The sequence below is a fragment of the Notolepis coatsorum genome (assembly GCF_963971535.1).
Source record: "Notolepis coatsorum genome assembly, chromosome: 1".
NCBI classification, from domain to species: Eukaryota; Metazoa; Chordata; class Actinopteri; order Aulopiformes; family Paralepididae; genus Notolepis; species Notolepis coatsorum.
The window spans coordinates 11,591,898-11,616,410 of NC_140165.1; the positions used below are offsets into that span (position 1 = coordinate 11,591,898).

Here is a 24,513-nt window from a genome sequence, read left to right on the forward strand (position 1 = left end):
ACAGTGTTAGAGGGTGGGAAAGCTGGTGGGTGGGGATTGGACGTTGTGGACAGCAACTCCTACAGGTCGGTTGGGTGACGCCTGTACAGCAGAATCAGGAAGTATCGGGGGCAGCGTGAGCCTCCCACGCGTTACTCCTCGCCACAGAGTTTGAGCTCTCTGGTGAAAAGATGCGACGGCTGCCTCCTCGTGTACCGGAGGGGACACGTGATGCAAGGCTTGGTCCTCACTGCAGCCGACCAGTGGGAGGCATGGTCTAGCAACGTTCGAGACAGGGGAGGGGAGAATTGAAGGGAGAAATTGGCGAGGCGAAATTGGGATGGGAGAAAAATAAGGAGAAAAAGTGGATTAAATTTTTTTTATTTAGTTAAAAGGAATTGACAAAAGACCTGACCGTACTCCTTAGTCTGCAGCTGATGTAGGATCACTCTCCATGTTCCCTTGGAAGATCTCCATTTGTTGAGATCTCGAAGATGAAGAGGTAGAGCGGTCGTCTGGTAATCGGAAAGGTTCCCGGGTTCAATTCCGGCTACTCCCGGGGCCGCGTGTTGTAGTGTCCTTGAGCAAGACACTTGAACCTTCTAACTGCTCCCGATGAGCAGGTCGGCACCTTGCACGGTGTGTGACTGCGTGAGTGAATGTGCGAGGCATTAAGTTGTAAAGCGCTTTGACCAACGGTGCAGCTGACCCCAGGTCAGCGGTCTGTATTCTGCGATGCATGACGAACATGGTCTCCGATCCTCAATACGGTCGCATGATGGACTGCAGAAGTGACATTCCACCCCTGCTTCAAAAGCTCCCATATTTACTATGGAGACTTTATGATGTTTTGCAGTGTGAAACTAACATTGGATCAGCAGATACCTGTCACCCGCAGATCTCTGATCTGTTATAGATACTGCACATATAAACGCAAAATTGCTTTGCTAGGTCAGTGCATGTGCCGACTAGGATAACGGCTAAAGAAAATAATTGTATATATTTCATCATTTCACCTCTTTTGCTGTGCCGCGGAACGGCTATTTTCCTGGGGGGCTGTTCGACTAGATCAAGCAAACTGGATAACAGCTGTCTTGTCTCTGGGGAATACGCCAAGTTAAGTTGTTTTGGTTTTAAGCATATTCATCAATGCTCAATAATTAATTTTAATACATTTTTTTTTTATTCCTTTTCCACCTAATTTCCCCGCTCATATAGTGCATCTATTTAACAATTATGTGCCCCTGGAAACCAATTACTTTTCCCGCCTATATAAAAAAAAAATATATATATATATATATAATGTATTGTTTTCTTTTACTGCTTACGTCAGCATGTACCATAACATTCCAACCAATAATATGGCAACATATTGTATGCTCCAACTCCCATTGCCAAGAGCCATTGCTAGCTAAAGGCAGCCTTGTCGCCAAGTGCCTGTTTTTGGGAGGTGTGGCTGGGCTGAAGAGATGCAGCTAATGTGGCCACGGCCTAAATGTTCCACCTAGACAACCCAAGTCGGCAAGCTCCGCTTTCATGATCTTCACTGAAATACCATTACTTCATGCAAGGCTTGATCCACTGCAGTATGCTAACCTAGCATCCATCCTGCATGGCAGAACCGTTGAATGCGAACGTTATGCAAGCTAACGTTAGGTCTCAATTCAATCTGAAACACGCATTGAATTCCTCCCAGGTGAAAATGGTTCATAAAGTCACCTTGACCTACCATGGTGGTGTGTTGGTCTTGACCTATCAGGGTGTTGTGTTGGTCTTGACCTATCATGGTGGTGTGCTAGTCTTCGTCTCTTATCACACAATGAACACCTGACAATGTTTTTAACAATTGTCTCTTTCCAGCTGACTGCTCCCCTCCACTTAACAAGCTTTGCGCATGAAGCCAAAGAGCCGTGTGTATACATGGCCGCGAGGCTTGTGGCTAGCTAACATTAAAGGCTTAGTGGCTAGCTAACATTAAAGGCTTGTGGCTAGCTAACATTAAAGGCTTGTGGCTAGCTAACATTAAAGGCTTGTGGCTAGCTAACATTAAAGGCTTAGTAACTAGCTAACATTAAAGGCTTAGTAACTAGCTAACATTAAAAGCTTAGTGGCAGGTACAGAGAAATGGAGAAACTTGTATTTTTCCTATACTTTCATGTGAGGACATGTCCAGGAATTGTCACTGCTTTGGTATTTCTGTCTGTTTCAGACCCAAGGGATAACATTATACAGCAAAGGGAGGGCTAGCTAGCTTACGGCTTAGCATGCGTGATGTGGCTAGCTAGCATACAGCTTTGTTCTGGTATGGTCACGCCCACTTTTGATCAAATCGACGCCTTCCAGATATCCAATCCCACCTGTCTATTCATCAGACCAGCAATACGTCATCCACACTGGACTTTGATCACCACGCCTCTGTTTTGGTCGTGCCATGACTCTTTTGGGGGGAAAACAACTTGGGGGCTAAATGGGGATTAGACTGTTTGTTCATAAACTACAACTTTAGGACAAAACACGGATATTAATCACACTGAAGACCATCATTGTCAAGAAATAGTCATTACCTCTTTAGGTCACTTGGGGGATTCATAAGTTAATAATAGTAAATGTCCAGGTAGCGAAATGACTGAGGCTAACAAAACAAACTTTTCAAACAATGTAAGTGTTCTGCCGACAGTTTCTATAAAGGCCAAATACAATGGCTGTCAATATGAGCTGTGTTCTTTCCCCCCTGAAAGTAGGCGCGGCCGTGGAAAAGGCCAAAGTACCCGGACGTGCCGGTTGTGATGAATCGTGTTGGGAATACGTCACGTTGAGGAAGCTCGAATTCGCCTCCAAATGCCATTGCATGCTGATCCAATTTATTTTTTTATATATCTACAAAATGTCACTTAGACGGATATTTAATTTAAATTTCATTGAGCCTTTATTTAAACATGTAAAATCACATTGAGACCGAGGTCTCATTTACAAGTGCCACCTGTTCAGACAGCAGCTCGTACAACAGTTACAACATGTAAACAGCAACAGTACACTCATTAGTCGATACATAATAAATTACAACAACATAAAACAAAGTGCTAAAGAGGGGGTGGAGAAAGATTCAGCCTTAAAAACGAGAGCTGAGCATAGAAGCTCTCTCCAAGATACTTAACATCAATTTAAAGCTCGCTAGGGGGACTGAGCTGGCCTGCTTCAGACTCTGCTGTAGTGTGTTCCAGGTGGAGGGGGCAGAGTAGGAGAACGCCTTCTTACCACGCTCAGTACGGACTGAGGGGATGGAATAGGTGATGATATTCTGAATACGTAAGCTATATCTGGTCTATTTGCGAAGTAGATGGACGGATGAGTAAGATATCTTGTTTGTAAACGCACTGTTGGAGCCAATCGGCAGCGCCCACTGAATCACATGACCGAGTTGCCTCCCACCTGTGTTGAGCTGCTGCTACGCAAAAAAAAAAAAAAATACAATATGGCTCTATGGAGAAACGGCACTCCACTGAATACAATAATACAATTATAAATACTTGAATTCATAATAAAAAAGTTATTTAAAATTAAAACCGTCTGGGTGCCCGTATAGCAGCCGCTGAACTGCGGGTGGGGGCGAGGCGTTGCATCTGCGGTTCTGTTCTGAAGTGAAGCCGAAAGGGACGACCCCGGTGTTATTTTTAGCCGCGGGACGACAGAGGTGAAGGGGGTGAGACGGGGGGCGCGAGAGGAAGAGCGTGTCGCTCCATTGTAGGAGAGACTCCTTCCTTCCTGCCCTCCTCCTCCTCCTCCCCTGTAGGAGAGTTTTCCTTTGCGGAAGAGAAGGATGGATTTAATCACAACTCTGACAGCATTTCCTTTCGCTAGCCTCCCGCTCAGGACCGCAGCCCCTTCCTCTCCCCCCCCCCCCTGAGGTCATCCACGCCAGCGTCCTCCTGCCTCTCCCTCGTGTCCCTGTCCTCCCTCCTTCTCGACCAACCCCCCCCCCCCCGGCCAAACCGCAAACTAGGAATAGACCTCACGGGTTACGTATTTCGGCATGCTTTCTCGCTAGCCCGAAAATAGCCCGGGACCGTTAGCGTTGCAGATCAGGTCAATGACGTCCGGTTGTTTTTTAGTGTTCGCTAGGCCTGCCGCAATAAGCAATAAATCGATTAATCGGCGCAATAATTAAAATGAATGCAATGATTTTGACGGGCGCGATTAATTGCTATTTGCGCGTTTGTTTTAATGAGGCGGAACCAGTACCCCTTGTCAGTCACTCTCCGTGTGGGGGGCCGCTGGCCTTACTACAGAGTACAGCACGGGAGCTCCGTGGGGCACTAGCAACGCCACATAGCTTAACTACATTTCTCAATAGTGTTGCTCCTTTTAACCAAGTAGTGTTCTTTGTAGTGTAGCTATTTTTAGACCCAAGTAGTTACTCGCTACTGCCCGGAGAAACTGGACTGCTAAATAAAGATTAAAGATCTAGCGTTGATGCTATCAACATTAGCTAAATAGCTAACAAACGAAATACAACGTATAGCATAGCTAGCTACAACACAGAATAACGTTAATACAATTACATGCATCATTGTTTACAATGAACGGGTGGGGCTAGTCAAAGGACTGGACACGGGGACAAGTTAAACATGAATTAATTTATTATAACAGGTAGTTTCGAGTCGTGCCTACGCACCACAGGGCTACTATTCTATTATATACGGCTTTGGCGCTTCATCCTCATCGTTGATTGCCTGTAGTAGCTGCATCTAACGTTAGTAGCTAACGTTAAAACTAACCTAAAGTTAGTTGTTCACCAACAATCTCAACATTTGTTTTATCATTAGCTCAAAAACACAGAACCGGACGAGACAAGTTGTCCGCTCAATACGTTCTGCTAGGATAATAACAACAATACTTCCGCTCCGGACAGGTGGGTGGGTTTCAAAATAAAAGTCTAAAACACCGGAAAAGATGTTTATTTTGTACAGCGTTTTCCTCCAAGAGTACTCGAGTACATCATGTGATCAATCGATCTGGATTATTTTTGCCCATCCCTAGTTTATCCTGTGCTGAAGTCTCCATTCCAATAGAGATAGTATATATTTTGGTGTTTATTTGATTATTGTTTCACTGCCTTTTTATTTATTACGTTTCCACAGTTTTGTCCTCATACTTTATTAACATTTTGTACATGGTACCGCAAGGTACATTAATAATAAATGTACATGTTAAAAGGATGATACAAAAAGCCAGACAGAGGGCTTGTTTCCAGTTTCAGTTTGTTTTATAATAAACAATCAAACTGAGCATTTTTTTATTTAGGATATTTAAAATATCTTCCAATGTTAAATAAAGGTTTATTGCACTTTGAAACGGTTTCCTTGCATTATTATGCTATTATTATATTAGTAAAAAAAATAAAAAGGTTAATTGAAAACTTTTGGGAAATACATTTCTCAAAAAAAAAATCTCTCAAAACCGCAATAATATCGCTTATCGCAATATTTTCTGGGACAATTAATCGCCCAGCAAAATGTGTTATCGTGACAGGCCTAGTGTTCGCAATGTGTCTCTTAAAGTTAGGCTAGTTAACGAAACATATTATCCTCCTGTAAAATGTAATTTTACCTCTCGCCTCACACGCAGGTTAACAGACAGAATTACTGGTACACAGAAAAGGAAAAACACTGTTCATTTTCGACGTAGGCGGAGAGAAAAAAGGAGCCAGGGTTTGTCAAAACGATGACAACGTGTGAGAAGTATACAGTAGGCCAACGTGTTATTTATTTATGTATTTTGAGGCCGATATCAATATCCCAAAATGTTTTCCCCACCCACCCATATTGGCTGATGAAGATTGTAAGAACTTTTCACCAAAACGGCTTAAAGATGTAGTTCAGATGACGATGAGACAACGATGTACGATGTTAGCTGACTTAGAGTAATAATAATTAATTACATTTATATAGCGCTTTTCTAGACACTCAAAGCGCTCCCCACACTGTAGGGTGGAAATTGCCTCCTTCATCACCACTGGTAGCACCCGACCTTGGGCTACACAGGCTCAATGGCTGCCATACACTGGCACCCGGCACACATCACACTACTACACAATGGCTGAACGGCTCAGGAGACAGGGATTGATATCAGCCAATTAAGGGGAAGGGATGATTAGGTGGCCTTGATGTCAGAGACCTGATTGGGAATTTGGCCTGGGTTCCTTAACGACGAGATTCAGTCAGGACCTCGGTTTAGCGTCTCATCCGAAGGACTGCACTCGCATCCCTATCACCGTAACAGGGGCATTGTTACTGACTAGCCCAGAGGACAGAGTGCCCCCTGCTGGACAACAACATCCTTGACCGGGGCTCGAACCGGTGATCTTCCAGAGCTCTACTCATGTAGCCACGCTGCCTGAGTCCCATGGTTGGATGACTCGTCTGTGTTGTGAGCTCGCTGGGCAGGTTCTGACGGGCAATGCACAGGGACTGTTATAAAAACATTTACAGTCCTCGTATTTTTTTTCCAATGCTCGATTCTTGAACGGGGCCCAGACGCGTCTGAAACAAAACCGTTCCAAGATTTTGCATTGCACATAACTAGTCGTGCTACACACACACACACGCACGCGCGCGCGCGCGCACACACACACACACACACACACCTATCTACCTCCACCCACCTCTCTCCCCCTCACCAGCACACACACTCACTCACTCACTCACTCACTCACTCACTCACTCACTCACTCACTCACTCACTCACTCACTCACTCACTCACTCACTCACTCTCTCACTCTCACACACACACACAGACCTACCTCCACCCACTTCTCTCCCCCTCACCAGCACACACACACCTCAGCACTCTCTACCTCCACCCACCTCTCTGTTATTTTCCATACCCTTACAGGAATAGTTTGTTGACGTATATTTACTTTGATTTATGAATATGCGGTCAGTGGTTGAATTGGCGTAAATTCTTGCGATCCATTAAAGGAGCGGTATGTCGTTTAGGCAAGGTGGGCCAACCCCCCCCCCATGGGAGACTCTGCCCTCTGTCTCTCCCTCCTCCTCTCTCCCTCCCCTCCCTCCTCTCTCTTTCTCCCTCGTCCTCTCCCTCCTCTCCCTCCTCCGCTCTCCCTCCTCCGCCCTCCCTCCCCTCCCTCCTCTCTCTTTCTCCCTCCTCCTCTCCCTCCCCTCCCTCATCCTCTCCCTCCCCTCCCTCCACTCTCCCTCCCTCTTCCCTCCTCCTCTCTCCCTCTCCCTCCCCTCCCTCCTCTCTCCCTCCTCCTCTCTCCGCTCTCCCTCCTCTCCCTCCTCCGCTCTCCCTCCCCATCCCTCCTCCTCTCTCCCCCTCCCTCCTCCCCTCCCTTCTCCTCTCTCCCCCTCCCTCCCTCCCCTCCCTCCTCTCTCCCTCCTCCTCCGCTCTCCCTCCCTCCTCTTCTCTCCCCCTCCCCCTCTCTCCCTCGCCTCCCTCCTCTCTCTTTCTCCCTCGTCCTCTCCCTCCTCTCCCTCCTCCGCTCTCCCTCCTCCGCCCTCCCTCCCCTCCCTCCTCTCTCTTTCTCCCTCCCCTCCTCCGCTCTCCCTCCCCTCCCTCCCCCTCTCTCCCTCCCCTCCCTCCTCTCTCCCTCCCCCTCTCTCCCTCCTCTCTCCCTCTCCCTCCCCTCCCTCCGCTCTCCCTCCCTCCTCTTCTCTCCCCCTCCCCCTCTCTCCCTCGCCTCCCTCCTCTCTCCCTCCTCCGCTCTCCCTCCCCTCCCTCCCCCTCTCTCCCTCCCCTCCCTCCTCTCTCCCTCCCCCTCTCTCCCTCCTCTCTCCCTCCCCCTCCCTCCCCCTCTCTCCCTCCCCTCCCTCCCCCTCTCTCCCTCCCCTCCCTCCTCTCTCCCTCCCCCTCTCTCCCTCCTCTCTCCCTCCCCTCCCTCCTCTCTCCCTCCCCCTCTCTCCCTCCTCTCTCCCTCCCCCTCTCTCCCTCCTCTCTCCCTCCCCCTCTCTCCCTCCCCTCCTTGCCTGTTGTGACCCCGCAGGAACTCTGATCATATCACAAGCAAAACCCTCTAGTCTTTTGAGATTCATATTTATCTTCTGTCACAGATCTGACGCAACCTGGGATAAACTCTTCCTAATTGCCACTCTGTAGTTTAAACCTATCCGATCCTTATCAGATCTAGAGGGGTGGGCGTGAACTGAGATTGCCTCAGGACATGTTTTTACTGTGGTTCAAAACCTCTCTCTTTCATGCGTCAGCTGCTTCAGGCCATCACCCTTGTCTCGTATAATCTCCCCTCGTCTGAATCACGCTGACGCTTACATGAAGATCAAACACCCATTCTGACCATTTCCTGTGCGGTGGTCTTGACTCTCGGCACCATCTGCTGGTGGGATTCTGTCATGACCACGTCAACTTTATTCATTATTACAGCACGCTTTTTTTTATTATCTTTTTCCGCCTTCTTTTTTCCGTTTTTCTCCCCTCCCAATGTTAGTCGTTATGCCAATTCCCAATAGACCACTGCACTTCCGCGTTACATTGAAATCACGGAGGAGATAGCGGGGCGAGCAAATTAATGAATGTGGATGAGAGCCTTGATGTAAGTGGTTGCAGCTACGGCTGTGGGGGTGCTGGAGACATGATCCAATAGACTTTTATGCGCCTGAGTCTCCTGAACACGGCGCAACCCATTCCAAATTGATCGGAATTTAATCGGCCGAGATAAAGTCCCTTTTTCAGCACCTACTCCCCATACGCATGCGCAGATTGCCAACATATTCTGACGGCACGCGACGAGGCGCGAAACCGGGTTAGAATGTTAGAATCAAGGCTCTCATCCACATTCATTCATTTGCTCCCCCCGCTATCTCCTCCCCGATTTCAGAATCCCAGAAGTGTTGCGGTGGTCTATCCCCTCCCTGGTTGTTGCGCACTCTACCCCCTACCGTCGGTCTGGGAGGGTGGGAGACTATCACATGCTTCCTCCGACACATGTGTACCCAGCCCACCACTTCTTTTCACCTGGCAGTGCGGACTCTCACTGAGAGTGTAACGTGTGGAAGGTCACACTACCTCTCTTAGATCATTCCCTTGCTGTGCAGGCGCCCCGACCGAACTGTAGGAGTCGCTGTCCACAAGGACCCAGACCCACCCACTGGCTTCCCTCCAGCTGACTCTGCCAATCGAGCCAGTATGACGGCCGGCCAAGCCGGAAGCAACGCTGACAGCTGGATTCAATACCAGTGTCTCTTGCGTTGGTGACGAGCGCCTTGTCCGCTGCGCCACCCAGCCGCCATTACAGCACTTTTTAATACACAAGGCAAGATTGATCCAAAGTGCAGAGTACGCAAAAAGATTATGTGAAATGAATTACATAAATAAATGGTAGACAGTGTTTTATGTTTGAAATGTGTTGGTGGACTTCACTAACCTAATATCCCCATCTTTCTCTCTCTCTTTCTCTCTCGCTCTCGCTCTCTCTCTGAATTGATTGATCGAAAATTGTATTACCAGATTGCAGAATGGGTACAGTACAGCTCAATACACACAATTGTTAAGGGGATGCAGACCAGAGAAAGACTTTCATCTTGTTTACATCAGGGTCCCCCATTTTCAATTCGTCATAACATATATGACATACATGACATACAGGTAGACGGTACTGTTACATCTAGACATTTATGACATACCAAATATACAAATATACAGTACTGTTTATGAGTACAAAAGGAGTCTAAAAAGAGAGTATATACATTTGAGGGGGAAGAAACTACATTGGAGGAGGTTGGGTAGGTGTGGGGGGGGGGGGGGGGGTTAGGTAGGTGGGGGGGGGTAAACTGTACATTGGAGGGGGTTGGGTTTGGACATTTACAGGGGCCAGTAAAAAAACTCTCTCTCTCTCCCCCTCCCTCCCCCAGTGTATTTTATTGAGCCTTCAAGATCGGATGTTAGATCATTAAAGTTCAATACAAGCTCCAGTAAAAAAAGAAAAGATTGAGATGAATAAGGATGACATCATCAACAGGACAGTAATAACAAACCTGAAGGATACAGGAACAGTGAGAGGAAACCGGCTATGAGAGGAAATGGTAGTTTGAACATGTGTGTGTGTTAAGTTTGATGTGTGTACTTCACTAACCTAATCTCTCTCTCTCTCCCCCCCCCCCCCCCCCGCCAGGCTGACGCCAAAGATAGGCTTCCCCTGGAGCGAGATCCGAAATATCTCCTTCAACGACAAGAAATTCGTCATCAAGCCCATTGACAAAAAAGCTCCCGTGAGTATGCCTCCTTTATAAACAATAAAATGTTGAAGGTGCTATAGATAAAAAATGTATGTAATATATATATATATATAATACATCCACAGAGCTTTTAGAAAGGTGCAGAATAAATAAAAGTATTGCTTTTTACCACCAAAAAAAACGTTGATTAATTGATTTGTAATTTACAGAACATTTGCATGAACGTGGTTGTTTACATCAGTGGTTCCCAAAGTGGGGGTCGTGAGCCACCGCGGGGGAGGGTCGCCAGATTTAAAAAAAAAATATATATATATATATAAATAAAAGATTTCAAAGAAAAGTTAAAAAAAAATTAAAAAAAATGTATATGCAGTCAGGCCACTGAACTTAGAAGCAGGCCAGGCCAGTGTTTCTAGTTGCAGCAGCGTAATAGTTAGATAACCTAGGTGGGGAACAACCACTGCAACTCACAAGTTGGAGAACTATCTCTCTCTATCTCTCTCTTGCTCTCACACACACACAAAGGGAGCCGCATGTGATTGGTGGAGGCGGGACCCTTACAAATAATCCATCAAAATCAGTGTTTCCTGTAATAATCCCCCCCAGAAAAATCTACTTTGCATTTGACATATTGCAAATATATGCCATCACACACACTGGCATTTAAAGGGTTAGAATTATAAAATGAATATGTGGTGTTATGATCAGGGCTGAAGTTGAATAAAAGATTGTATTATTTTCAATCTGACATTACAAAAAGACAGAAATACAGCTAGCCCTCTTTTTCTTTTTTTTTTAATCCAATTTCGCGTATCCAATTCTTCCCTCCCCTGTCTTGAACGTTGCTAGACTATGCCTCCCACAGGTCGGTTGTAGTGAGGACAGAAGCCTTGCATCACGTGTCCCCTCCGGTACACGAGGAGGCAGCCTGTTGCATCTTTTCACCGCAGCAGCTCGAACTCTCAGTGGCGAGGAGTAACGCGTGTGAGGCTCACGCTGCCCCCGTCACTTCCTGCTTCTGTCGCACCGGCGTCACCAAACCGACCTGTAGGAGTCGCCGTCCACAACGTCAAATCCCCACCCACCGGCTTTCCCACCCTCTAACACTTGCCAATTGTATTAGTATGAACGACCGGCCAGCCGGTAACAACACCGAGAGCTGGGCTCGAACCCAGCGTCTCCTGCGTTAGAGGCGAGCGCCGTGCCCACTGCGCCAATCAGCCGCCCCAACTAGCCTGTTTTTAAACAATAATTTGTGATGCCATCACAAACACTGCCATTTAAAGGGTACAAATAAACCAGAATGCAGGAAATGAAGTCTTTGTAACAAAGAAAATCCTGGTGTGGGACCCCCAGACCCCCCGCTTAAAAAGTGGCCTGACTGGGGCTATATTTCGCACTATATCTCCTGGCCTGAATGATTTTTTTACTTCCTATAATAGTGGGGGTCGCGGCTCTAACAATAGCGAATATTACTTACCCTGCGCCGTTTTCATTGGGGTTTCTTACAAATTAACGATGTTTTGTTTGTCCTTTATATGCGGATAACATTCAAATCTTAAATTGTACCATTATGTTCCCGTTTTAGACAACAAACATAATGCTAATGATGCACTTTTGTTAAGATAATTAGTTTACCATTCGCGGTCACTGTACTGATGTCGCATTAATAGTTTACCGCTGTTCAGATCGTGTCAAAGAATAGACTCGTCCCAGTGACCTGTGACCTGTGCTAACGCTCTTGGGAAATGTATTGTTGTAGTTTTCAACATTTTCACCTTTTAATTTTAAACCAATGCTGCCATCTACTGACAACAGAAAGTGTTGTGTAGCGTCACCTTGAGAGGCACTTCCGTATACAGCGTCGCCCAAAAGACATTCTAGAGATTCCCACTTTTTACTGGGAATGGTAATAAAATAAATGAATGCAACACTCCCAGACATACCCCACGCGAAGGTAAGGAAAAACTCACTAAAACCTAGCCTAACCTAACCTTTCATACAGGGGATTGCAGTTCAAAGTGCTTTACATCAGTAAGAAATAAGACATAAAATCACTGTAAAACAAGCGGCAAGAGCAAAGCATAAAGTGGGATAAAATAATGCAGATATATTAATCATCATCATCATCATCATCATCATCATCATCATCATCATTCCCACGTTCCCATAGGCTTCTTGAATTTCTGTAATCTGTTACAAAACATGATAAATGGTTATAGTATGCACCCAGCGGATAGTGGGGCGTAAAGATAAAAGTAAAAATAAGTAAAAAAATAATAGCAAGGGTAAAATGAGATCTAACATCCCAACAGGCCACCTTGTTTATGGTTTGATTCAGTTTTAGTAGAATAGAAAAGAGATTAATATATAATTTGTTTTGCATATATAATTATATATGTTTTGTAAGGTTTTAAATTAGTACACTACTACACTCATTTGAGTAGTGGAAAAGGAGTAGGATTAAATAAGTGTATACTTCTTCCTACTCCTTTTCGATCATGTAAATTGAGTTATGTTTTGTTTTTATTTATTTATTTATTTTTTCCATTTCATTTCTAGAGATCAATGATTTGTTTTGATTTTATGTTGTTTGTATTTACATGTTTGAAATAAAGATTTCAAATAAAAAATCAAATGAATGATGAAATGAGCACAAAGTGCAGACATACTATAAAATCACTTTTTTTATTTATTTTTTTGTGCAATAAAATGAGTTAGGAGAGATGGTAAAGGTGACACCGAGAACCCAGGGGAAAGTTTCGAGTACACTGGTACATGTTCTGTTTCAGAACTGAGATCACTACTGTAGAATAAAGCTAATTTGCATATAAAAATAAAACAAACATTCTGTGGTTCCACAAAATCGGTCTCCAATGCTGCTGCTGCTGCTGACTTTATACCTGATGACATCACAGGCCATGACATCACAGGCCATGACATCACAGGTCAAGACATCAAGTTCTCTGGTTTCTTTTGGGAGATAGTAGCTCATGTTCACAAACGATAGACTTTCTAAGGCCATGGAAATAACTATCGAAGAGAAATTCAGCAACTTGGAGGCCGATGGATGTTCTAAAAAAGAATGTTCTTTTATTAATACAATTTAAAACCAACGCGTTTCGGCAACATGTCTTCATCAGGGTTACATGACAAAGAAAGAACAATGGAGCTTAAATACTCATATAAAATGGCCTCCACAGGGGGAGCTCCAGTAGCTCACCGCATATCTCGGCGCTATTTCTGCGTCAGGGAAAACCGTGCTGCGTCATGGATCTGGTGGACACGAGTTCGATTCCCGGACCCGCCATCATTTATCAGAATGTCTTCCCCTGCTCTACATCCCGTTTCAACCTGTTTCTGTCAGTCATGCTTGACCAGAAAAGCGATAAACGCTAAAAAATTAAGTTTAAAAAATAAAAATTGCCTCCACAGGGAAAACACCCCCTAATTGACAACAGACCAATCAGAAAACAGGTTAAATTCCTAGAGATGCGGCAATGGCATATTATGACAGAGGCATCAGCCAGTACAATAACTATACAAAACATAAAAACAAATCTATAAAGATTATAAAAATGCATTCACATTGATTCCTCACGCCTCATTCATCCCATTAGGGTACAGACTTTGTCAAATTCAAAAGTCTAAAAAGCTTCTCTCCTTTTCCTTTGGGCATCAAAAAGAAGGAAGACTTTCAATACTTTCCCAACATTTTGGGAAATTAGCTTACCGTCTTCTCCACTAAGAGAAATTTCCCAAAATGTTGGGCGTGTTCCTTTAAGATGTCTTGCTGCAGGACATGTCATAACATAACATATTGGAATTAATAATATGGGTTGTTGTTGTTCCCCCTTTTTTAAGACCCGTCTCTCTCTTTCTCTTTCTCTCTTTCTTCCCCCCTTCAGGACTTTGTGTTCTACGCTCCGCGGTTGCGGATCAACAAGCGCATCCTGGCGCTGTGCATGGGTAACCACGAGCTGTACATGAGGAGGAGGAAGCCAGACACCATCGAGGTGCAACAGATGAAGGCCCAGGCCAGAGAGGAGAAGCACCACAAGCAGATGGAGAGGTGAGGAGACACGAGACATACACACACACACTGTTAAGACGATGTATAAGTTTATATTTTCAATTTAAGAATTGTTATTTTCTCTAGTGAATCTTAAGTTGTAAAAAAATATCACAAGATGGCAGCCAACCCTGAGCTACTGTGATGGGAGAGTTGACTGCTGCAGTGGGTAATTAGCAGCACAGAGGAAGGCTGCGGAAATAGGCAGAGGAAATAATATATCCTTTGTAGTGGAAGGACTAGTTTCCTTCAGTGGGAATGCCTGTGTAAAAAATTAGGAAAAAGAGGGTTCAGTGAAAGAATCACCTCAAGAGTATTGGTTATCAAGCTACTTATCACTTCAATGATTCAACATGTGTGGAATACAATGATTCTTCATTAAATCTGAAATAATTGGAGTGGAGTTGTCCAGCGTCCTCCCGTTGGTGTTCAAGCCATTTATCAAGTTTAGGCAGCACTGAGACAAAAGAAACGAATAACTTGACACACACACACACGTACGTACGCATACACGTACGCACACACACACACACACACACTCACGCATACACACACACACAGACACACACACACACACACAAAGATGAGAAATAGTTCTGGGCCAGTGGGCTTGGATGGCTATGGTGGCCTTGTAGGGCGAGAGTGGCTCAGGTGGTAGAGAGGCTGTCTGGTAATCGGAAGGTTCCCAGTTCAATTCAAGGCTCCTCCTGGCAGCGTGTCGAAGTGTCCTCGAGCGAGACACTTAACCCCTAACTGCTCCCGATGAGCAGGTTGGCACCTTTGCATGGTCGCCTCCCTCCGCCCTTCGATGTGCGAGTGAACGGGTGAATGTGAGGCATAAGTTGTAAAACGCTTTTCGATAAAAGTTCTATAAATGCAGTCCATTTACCATTTGTAGTTTATATGGACCACACCTCGACGAACGATGTGACCAATCGTGTCCAAGCGTCCTTGAGCAAGGCACTGAATGCTGCTCTGTGTTGATGCAGCGGCATTTTAGATTTCTGCTCAATGGCCGTCGAGTGTCGACCTGTAAGATAACATATTCCTTTATTGATCTCCTTGGGAAAATGTGGGCATCATAGCAGCATGGGGGGAGGGGAGGTACAGGGTATAGGGTTATAGTAGAAAAGACATGAATATATAGGCAATACAATTAGATCTGAATATAGAAATATGAGAAAAACAATGTAAACAATATAATTAACTCTGAATATAGAAATTTGACTGGTGCAGGTGAGAGTCTGTATGCCCTATTTGTTATATAATATTATACATTACAATAAATATAGGCAATAATTTTATGTGTATCCGTGTGTATATATATATATATATACTATGATTAAGAGTAAAAGTATACACAGGTTATATAATATTATACATTACAATAAATATAGGCAATACAAATTTTTTTATCAGAGTGTGTGTGTGTGTGTGTATATATATATATATATATATATATATATATATATATACTATGTGTACGAGTAAAAGTATACACAAGGTACCCTAACTGGCATGATATACGTAATACGGCTGCCTCCCTGCCCACGGCCCTGCCTCCCTGCCCACGGCCGTGGAGCCTGGTGGCTGCTGGCAAGATGGACTGGCCGAGGCCGTCAGTCGCTTTGCACGATGCTGCTACTACTGTATTTATATGTTCCTTCAGCTGTAGAACCTTTCTTTAACTGTTTATTAGTTAAAAAAAAAAAATGTGTTTGGATTTGTTGATATCATCATGTAAACTGTGTCGTTGAAAATGGGGGACTCGATTGACTCCCAAGTTTAAATAAAGTATAACATTTAAAATAAATAAATGTACTCAATTGCTCTGAAGGCGGCTTGCAAATCCATCCCCCGGAGCAAAATGTTATCAACGGGTTAATGAGAACAACCATCATGTCTTTATAAAAATGTAACCTCCTCGCCCTTGTGTTCTGGTGGTGTTCTTCTGCAGTACACATCTGCTCCACTAGAGGGCATCCTTGCAGCTTTTACACATCCAACTCTTTCCTATGGTCTAGGGAGGATTTCTCATCATATACAATTTAAATCGATGCCATTGAGGCCTTGAGAGAATAACCGTACAAGTCTGTTTTGAACAGCCTGCGTTCAGATTTTTTACCAAAAAAAGTCGAGGCCTGGAATTCCTTGAAAACATCCAGTTTTTTAACAAGGTGCTTAATAAGTCCTTGAAATTCAAATCAACCATTCGCATTGAAAGTTTTGTTCATCCATGATCAAATTGTTCTGAATCAAGAAATCGTAATTTTTTTGTTCTATTTTAATCAAATCTGACTAGTCGCTGTCTCGCTCGCTCCAACTGCTTTTCCTCATTTCTTCACATGTGATGCTCTAGCTGGCAAGCAGGCCAAGAAGATGCTTACAAAAACAGCATTTAAAAGTGAATTGTATCCTTCGAGTGATATCCTTGAAAATGAGAAATAAGTCCTTGAATTACATTTTGCAACGTCTGTGGGAACCCTGCTGTGTTGTACAGTCGGTACTTAATTTAAGGCCTTAAAAGGTATTAAAAAGTCATACATTTCATTTCACAGGTATTCAATTATTTGAGGGGCAGCCTGACAGTCGGGAGATGAAATAAATAATTAAATATATGAAATGTTTGTTTTTTTGCGGGGCTACCGGGAGCTTTGGTGCGTCTGACGAGAGCTTGTATGGAACGCGCACATTTAAATTGGCAGCGCATATGCAGCCACCAGTTCAGTGTCGCTATGTGTTTTATTTAGATTTACAAATAATAACAAACTAGTTCTAAACATATCAAAGACAAGTAGCATCATTTTCGGTTCAAACCATACTCTAAGAACGAACCCAGTCTTGAAACCTTTGATAAGTGATGTGGTAATTAATCAAGTCCAGGAGACTAAACTCCTAGGGGTAACATTAGACAGTAAATTGTCATGGTCACACCATATAAACAATATAGTAGTGAAAATGGGAAGAGGGATTTCTGTTGTTAAAAGATGTGCTCATTTGTTACCACTAAATTCTATCAAACAGGTAATTCAAGCTCTGGTTTTGTCAAATCTTGACTATTGTCCTGCAGTATGGTCGAATGTAATGACGAATAAACTGAACAAATTGCAAATGGTACAAAACAAAGCAGCACGTATGGCGCTTCGCTGTGAGTACAGAACTAATGTTGCAGCGATGCACAGTTGTTTAACTTGGTTACTTGTCAAACATAAGTTACTCTGCTCACTCCTTGTATTCACTAGGAATATTCTTGTTACAAAGATCCCCTCAATTTTATATAACAATTTATCTATAAGTCTTGACAGACACAACCATGTCTTGACAGACACAACCATTCCACCAGACATGCTTCTGCACGAGGTTTTACACTTCCAAAAGTGAGGTCGAATGCAATGAAGCGAACTGTCATGTTCCGTGGTATGCAGGAATGGAACTCTCTTCCCAGACATGTTAAGCAGGAGAATAGTAAATGTTGTTTAAAAAAACCTGGTAAAACAACATGTTCAACCAAAGAAATTGACATTCCCTAATAGATAGTGTGTATGTAAATGAAAATGTATGTGTCTGATAGGGATATATTATTAAAAGATTGTATAATTGGCTGATATGAACATAGATAATGTATGTAAAAGCTAAATAGTATATTATGCTGTATTGTATTATGAATTAATTATAAGTAGGTAGTATTGTATTATGAATTCATAAGGCGTATATATTATTGTATTATGAATTTGATTAGGGTTTTTATTGTTGTTTTAATTGTCTGTATGACATGTGAATGTTGTGAGTGTATAAGTCTGTAACTGTATTTTACGTGTTATGGACCCCAGGAAGAATAGCCCCAGCACTGCTGTGACTAATTGGGATCCAAATAAACTTAAACCTCTCCCTCCCTCCATCCATCCTCTCCTCCTCCCAGGGCCCTGCTGGAGAATGAGAAGAAGAAGCGAGAGTACGCAGAGAAGGAGAAGGAGAGGATAGAGAAAGAGAAGGACGAGCTGATCGAGAGACTGAAACACATAGAGGAGCAGACGATGAGGGCTCAGAAAGGTACCCGTCTGTCTACCCATCTGTCTACCTGTCTGTATGTCTGTCTGTCTGTATGTCTACCTGTCTGTCTGTCTGTCTACCTCTGTCTACCTGTCTGTCTGTCTGTCTGTCTGTCTACCTGTCTGTCTACCAGGCTGTTTTTGTATCCGTCTTACCAGTCTGCTTCTCTGTCTGTACCCACCCGTCTGTCTGTCTTTTTGTCGGTCTACCTATGTATGTGTTTGTTTGTCTACCTGTATATGTCAGTCTTTGTCTTTGTCTGCCTGACTGTCATTTTCTTCGTCTTTAGTTCCTTTCATATATGATTAGATTAAAATGTATTGTCATCATACAGCACAAGTACAGTACAACGAAAAGAGGTTTGGCATCCAACCAGAGTGTAGTAATATACAATGTACAGGTGATTTAAACTAGGTATAAAATATATAAATGAGTACTACTGAGTAATAGTTGTACATATGTACAACATTGTACATATGTCTAAACTGAACACTGTGACCTCATTTTTTTACTTCTAATTTTACTATGTTATTTTATTTCATACTTATCTTGTCTTGCACAGTCTCTGGAGCGTAACAGTAAGAAGCATTTTGTATAAAAGTATTCTGTACTTCTGTATGACAAATATTAAAGAAACTTGAAACTAGTGGTAATCGGATGCATGTCGTAGTGCATGCAGTTGTAGTATTTATATGTACAGTGATACAGGTACAAAGACAGTATGGTAGTAAGTCATACAGCGTAACTAGTAAGAGCAGGATATGTATAGATATAGTATCTACAGATATGTAAAAAGGATCATGAGGTATACACAGACGGATGTGGATAGATGGAACACGGATGGAATACATGTTCTGATACTATACTAGAAGATGCCATTGAACCTGTGTGTGTGTGTGTGTGTGTGTGTGTGTGTGTGTGTGTGTGTGTGTGTGTGTGTGTGTGTGTGTGTGTGTGTGTGTGTGTGTGTGTGTGTGTGTGTGTGTGTGTGTGTGTGTGTGTGTGTGTGTGTGTGTGTGTGTGTGTGTGTGTGTGTGTGTGTGTGTGTGTGTGTGTGTGTGTGTGTGTGTGTGTGTGTGTGTGCGCACTGTGCGCGCGCGCGCGCGTGGCTCTGTCTCAGCTATTATTGGCACAGTTTAGCCACATGGAGAAGGAGGTGCTATGTGTACCCTTAAGTGTTCAGTGCTGCTTGGCCCCGATACATTTGATTCCCTGTTTATGTAATATAATTTGTGGAACCAGATAAAGTATTAAAATGTGTGTGTGTGTGTGTGTGTGTGTGTGCAGAGCTGGAGCAGCAGACCCGCCGTGCTCTGGAGCTGGACCACGAGAGGAAGAGGTCGAGAGAGGAGGCCGAGCGGCTGGAGGGAGAGCGGCAGATAGCCGAGGAGGCCAAGGCTGAACTGGCCAGACAGACTGCTGACCAGATGAAGAACCAGGAACAACTGGTGTGTGTGTGTGTGTGTGTGCGCGCGCCTGTATGATTGTTGTTCTTTGTGAATGTGTGTGTGCGCAGGCTGAGGAGTTTTGTTCCAGAATAAGATTTTATTCTTAGAATGGTATTATTCAACTTATCATCCAAGACTTTAGCTTACAAATAATAACCCTCTAGAAGTTGTGGTCATCTGGGTTTTTCCTAATATTGAGCAAGGGACATTCAGTAATCGCATACACACGCACGCACATGCACACACATGCACACACACACTCTCTCTATAGGGAGGTGTAGTCTGACGTCACTTTAGTTTCCCGCGAGGTCCACCCGTATAGGGATTCATCATTGGGAAAATGTATTATCGGCTATTGTAATAATTCTGCCTCGTGAACATTGGCAAGCTTTCCATTTTTGCACAAAATGAGGTCCCTTCTATCACTAACATTATTGTTTAAGCATTTGTGGTTGAAATAAAAGTATACATAATAATTTTACGATTAATTGCGAATATTTCATGTTGAGCTATTTTTTTTTATATATATTTTTTTTCGTATCCTTTATTTATCCAGGAATGTCCCATTGAGATACAAGATCTCTTCTTCCAGGGAGTCCTGACCAACACGGCACACAACAAGTTTCAACATAAAAACAGGGCATATAGAATATACAGTGTACAATTAAACAACATACAAATCAAATACAAACACAGAAGGCCATTTGTGCAGTGGCAAGAAGCATAATCGGATCAGCAATAGCATCAGGTAAAACAGTTACATGTTTCATGAAGGGCTAATCGTAGCATACCTTTAAAAGCATTCACAGTAGGAACAGTGCCTCTAGACAAAGTTTCACCTGCAGCGTATTCCATAAAAAGGGAGCATAGTGGGAGAATGCAGCTTTACCAAGCTCTGACTGCATCAAAGGAACATTTAAAAGCATCCCATTTGCTGCTCGTCTGGTATTAAACAAGCAAGTAAAAAAGGACTATACACATAGCTTGTGGATGAATACACACAGAAAGGTACACCGTGCCAATGTTCATGCTTTATTTTCTTTTAAACGAGACGATTTAGAAATGGGTCCATTGGAAATACATTGCAATTTCAAGCGAGGTGGACCGGCCGGAAACAACAATGACGTAACCACTACTACACCCCCCCTAGTGTGTGACCGTAGGATCTCTGGTCTCTTCTCCTCAGGCTGCAGAGTTGGGTGAATTCACAGCTAAGATTGTGCTCCTGGAGGAGGCCAAGAGGAAGAAGGAGGAGGAGGCGTCAGAATGGCAGCACAAGGTACCACCCCTTCTTTTTCCGTTTTTCTCCCCTCCCAATGTTAGTCGTTATGCCAATCCCCTTCCTGGTCGTTGCGCCTCTACCCCCTACCGTCGGTCCGGGAGGGCGGAGACTATCGCATGCTTCCTCCGACACATGTGTAGCCAGCCCACCGCTTCTTTCCACCTGGCAGCGCGGACTCTCACTGGGAGAGTGTAATGTGTGGACGGTCACACTACCTCTCCTAGATCCTTCCCTTGCTGTGCAGGCGCCCCGACCGAACTGTAGGAGTCGCTGTTTACAACGACCAGGACCCACCCTCGCCGGGTTTCCCACCCGCTAACACTGCCAATTGTGTTAGTATGGACGGTCGGCCAACCCGGAAGCACCACAGCTGGATTCGGTCCCACTGTCTCTGTGGTGGTAGACAGACGCCAGACAAGTAGAACATATCCAACTGTATTTCTAGCTCCAATATATATATATATATTGTAAATGGTGCATTTTTTCCTCATATTTTACTCACATTCACACACTGACGGCAGAGGCAACCATGCAAGGTGCCAACCTGCTCATCAGGAGCAGTTAGGGGGTTAGGTGTCTTGCTCAAGGACACGTCGACACATTGCCCGGGAGGAGTGGGAATCAAACCGGGAACCTCCGGATTACCAGACGACTGCTCTACCTCCCGAGCCACTGTCGCCCCCCCCCGATATATATATATATATTACAGTTTCATTGGGAACAATGTTATACGGAAGTATAGATCTGTGGAAAGAGACATTGCTGTTGATTTTTTTAATGTAATATTTTCAGCTCTTGAGCGCATTGGTTTTCATTGTATTGGGCAGCAGACGACACTAGACTACAGCCCGTATCTCCAAACCTCGGCAAATCACATCCAAACTACCTGGATGGATAGATGACGCTCTTGAGTACTAAAATAGTCTTGAGATGCAAAAATGTTAATTAATAACGCATGTTCTGAGAAGCCTGTTTTTAAAACATGGTCATTATGTGCTGGCTTTTTCTTCATCTATATGAGAATACCAGCAGACGACCATGGAGGCTCATAATAATATCATACCTAGCTTGTGTCTAAAAGAACAAACCTACTAACCTTCATACGGTCTTCTACTATTATGCTCTTTGCTACCAAAATCAATCTCTTTCACATGAGTCGGCACGTCTTCCCCGGCACCACTATCTCACTGTGTTCACCCTCCTCTCCCTGTTCACCCTCCTCTCTGTGTTCACCCTCCTCTCCTCTCTCACCCTCTTCTCCCTGTTCACCCTCCTCTCCGTGTTCACCCTCCTCTCCTCTCTCACCCTCTTCTCCCTGTTCACCCTCCTCTCTGTGTTCACCCTCCTCTCTGTGTTCACCCTCCTCTCCTCTCTCACCCTCCTCTCTGTGTTCACCCTCCTCTCCTCTCTCACCCTCTTCTCCCTGTTCACCCTCCTCTCCGTGTTCACCCTCCTCTCCTCTCTCACCCTCTTCTCCCTGTTCACCCTCCTCTCTGTGTTCACCCTCCTCTCCTCTCTCACCCTCTTCTCCCTGTTCACCCTCCTCTCCGTGTTCACCCTCCTCTCCTCTCTCACCCTCTTCTCCCTGTTCACCCTCTTCTCCCTGTTCACCCTCCTCTCCTCTCTCACCCTCTTCTCCCTGTTCACCCTCCTCTCCCTGTTCACCCTCCTCTCCGTGTTCACCCTCCTCTCCCTGTTCACCCTCCTCTCCCTGTTCACCCTCCTCTCCCTGTTCACCCTCCTCTCTGTGTTCACCCTCCTCTCTGTGTTCACCCTCCTCTCCCTGTTCACCCTCCTCTCCCTGTTCACCCTCCTCTCCCTGTTCACCCTCCTCTCTGTGTTCACCCTCCTCTCCCTGTTCACCCTCCTCTCCCTGTTCACCCTCCTCTCCGTGTTCACCCTCCTCTCCTCTCTCACCCTCTTCTCCCTGTTCACCCTCTTCTCCCTGTTCACCCTCCTCTCCTCTCTCACCCTCTTCTCCCTGTTCACCCTCCTCTCCCTGTTCACCCTCCTCTCCCTGTTCACCCTCCTCTCCCTGTTCACCCTCCTCTCCCTGTTCACCCTCCTCTCCCTGTTCACCCTCCTCTCCCTGTTCACCCTCCTCTCCCTGTTCACCCTCCTCTCCCTGTTCACCCTCCTCTCCCTGCCCACCCTCCTCTCCCTGTTCACCCTCCTCTCCCTGTTCACCCTCCTCTCCCTGTTCACCCTCCTCTCCCTGCCCACCCTCCTCTCCGTGCCCACCCTCCTCTCCCTGTTCACCCTCCTCTCCCTGTTCACCCTCCTCTCCCTGCCCACCCTCCTCTCCCTGTTCACCCTCCTCTCCCTGCCCACCCTCCTCTCCCTGCCCACCCTCCTCTCCCTGCCCACCCTCCTCTCCCTGTTCACCCTCCTCTCCCTGTTCACCCTCCTCTCCCTGTTCACCCTGTTCACCCTCCTCTCCCTGCCCACCCTCCTCTCCCTGCCCACCCTCCTCTCCCTGTTCACCCTCCTCTCCCTGTTCACCCTCCTCTCCCTGTTCACCCTCCTCTCCCTGTTCACCCTGTTCACCCTCCTCTCCCTGTTCACCCTGTTCACCCTCCTCTCCCTGTTCACCCTCCTCACCCTGTGCACCCTCCTCTCCCTGCCCCGGTGCCACTATCTCACTGTGTTCACCCTCCTCTCCCTGTTCACCCTCCTCTCCCTGCCCACCCTCCTCTCCCTCCTCACCCTCCTCTCTGTGTTCACCCTCCTCTCCCTGCCCACCCTCCTCTCTCTGCCCCGGTGCTACTATCTCACTGTGTTCACCCTCCTCTCCCTGTTCACCCTCCTCTCCCTGTTCACCCTCCTCTCCCTGCCCCAGGCCATCTCTGCCCAGGAGGACCTGGAGAAGACTAAGGAGGAGCTGAAGAGCGCCATGACGGTGGTTTACGTGCCCGCGGGCGGCGACGCCGAGAGCGACCACGACGACCACGACGAGCAGGACGAGACCCACGCCGAGGCCAGCGCCGACCTCTCCTACGAGGGCGTGAGCGAGCAGGACCTGCGCAACGAGGAGGAGCGCGTCACGGAGGCCCAGAAGAACGAGCGCGTCAAGAAGCAGTTACAGGTGAGGAACGGTCCAGGCTAGCTTGGGTCCAGATGGGTCAGGAACGGTCCAGGCTACCTTGGGTCCAGATGGGTCAGGAACGGTCCAGGCTACCTTGGGTCCAGATGGGTCAGGAACGGTCCAGGCTAGCTTGGGTCCAGATGGGTCAGGAACGGTCCAGGCTAGCTTGGGTCCAGATGGGTCAGGTTCAGGACCCAGAGATCTGGCCTACGGGCTAATGGACACCAGATTATTGACGTCAATTATTCTGTAGCTGCTGTGACCAAAGAATTTGATGAACTAAATCTGCTGGGCATTAATTAGGCACAGTGTTGTTATCATTGTTTATATTAAATACCATATTGGTTTTTACGCTTAAATTACCATTGGGGAAACAAGGTAATCGTTG

At 45.4% G+C, this 24,513-nt stretch overlaps 1 protein-coding gene across 1 annotated transcript in view; it reads left to right on the forward strand.

Moving 5' to 3' along the window:
- Positions 1 to 24,513, forward strand: part of LOC311241478 (radixin-like) — a 98,645-nt gene that overhangs the window by 70,483 nt on the left and 3,649 nt on the right. The window contains exons 9-14 of the mRNA XM_084330319.1: positions 10,125 to 10,221; positions 14,097 to 14,260; positions 18,180 to 18,310; positions 19,598 to 19,758; positions 20,945 to 21,037; positions 23,880 to 24,125. Of these exons, the coding sequence (XP_084186445.1) occupies positions 10,125 to 10,221; positions 14,097 to 14,260; positions 18,180 to 18,310; positions 19,598 to 19,758; positions 20,945 to 21,037; positions 23,880 to 24,125 (892 nt within the window). The remainder of the gene's footprint in view (positions 1 to 10,124; positions 10,222 to 14,096; positions 14,261 to 18,179; positions 18,311 to 19,597; positions 19,759 to 20,944; positions 21,038 to 23,879; positions 24,126 to 24,513) is intronic.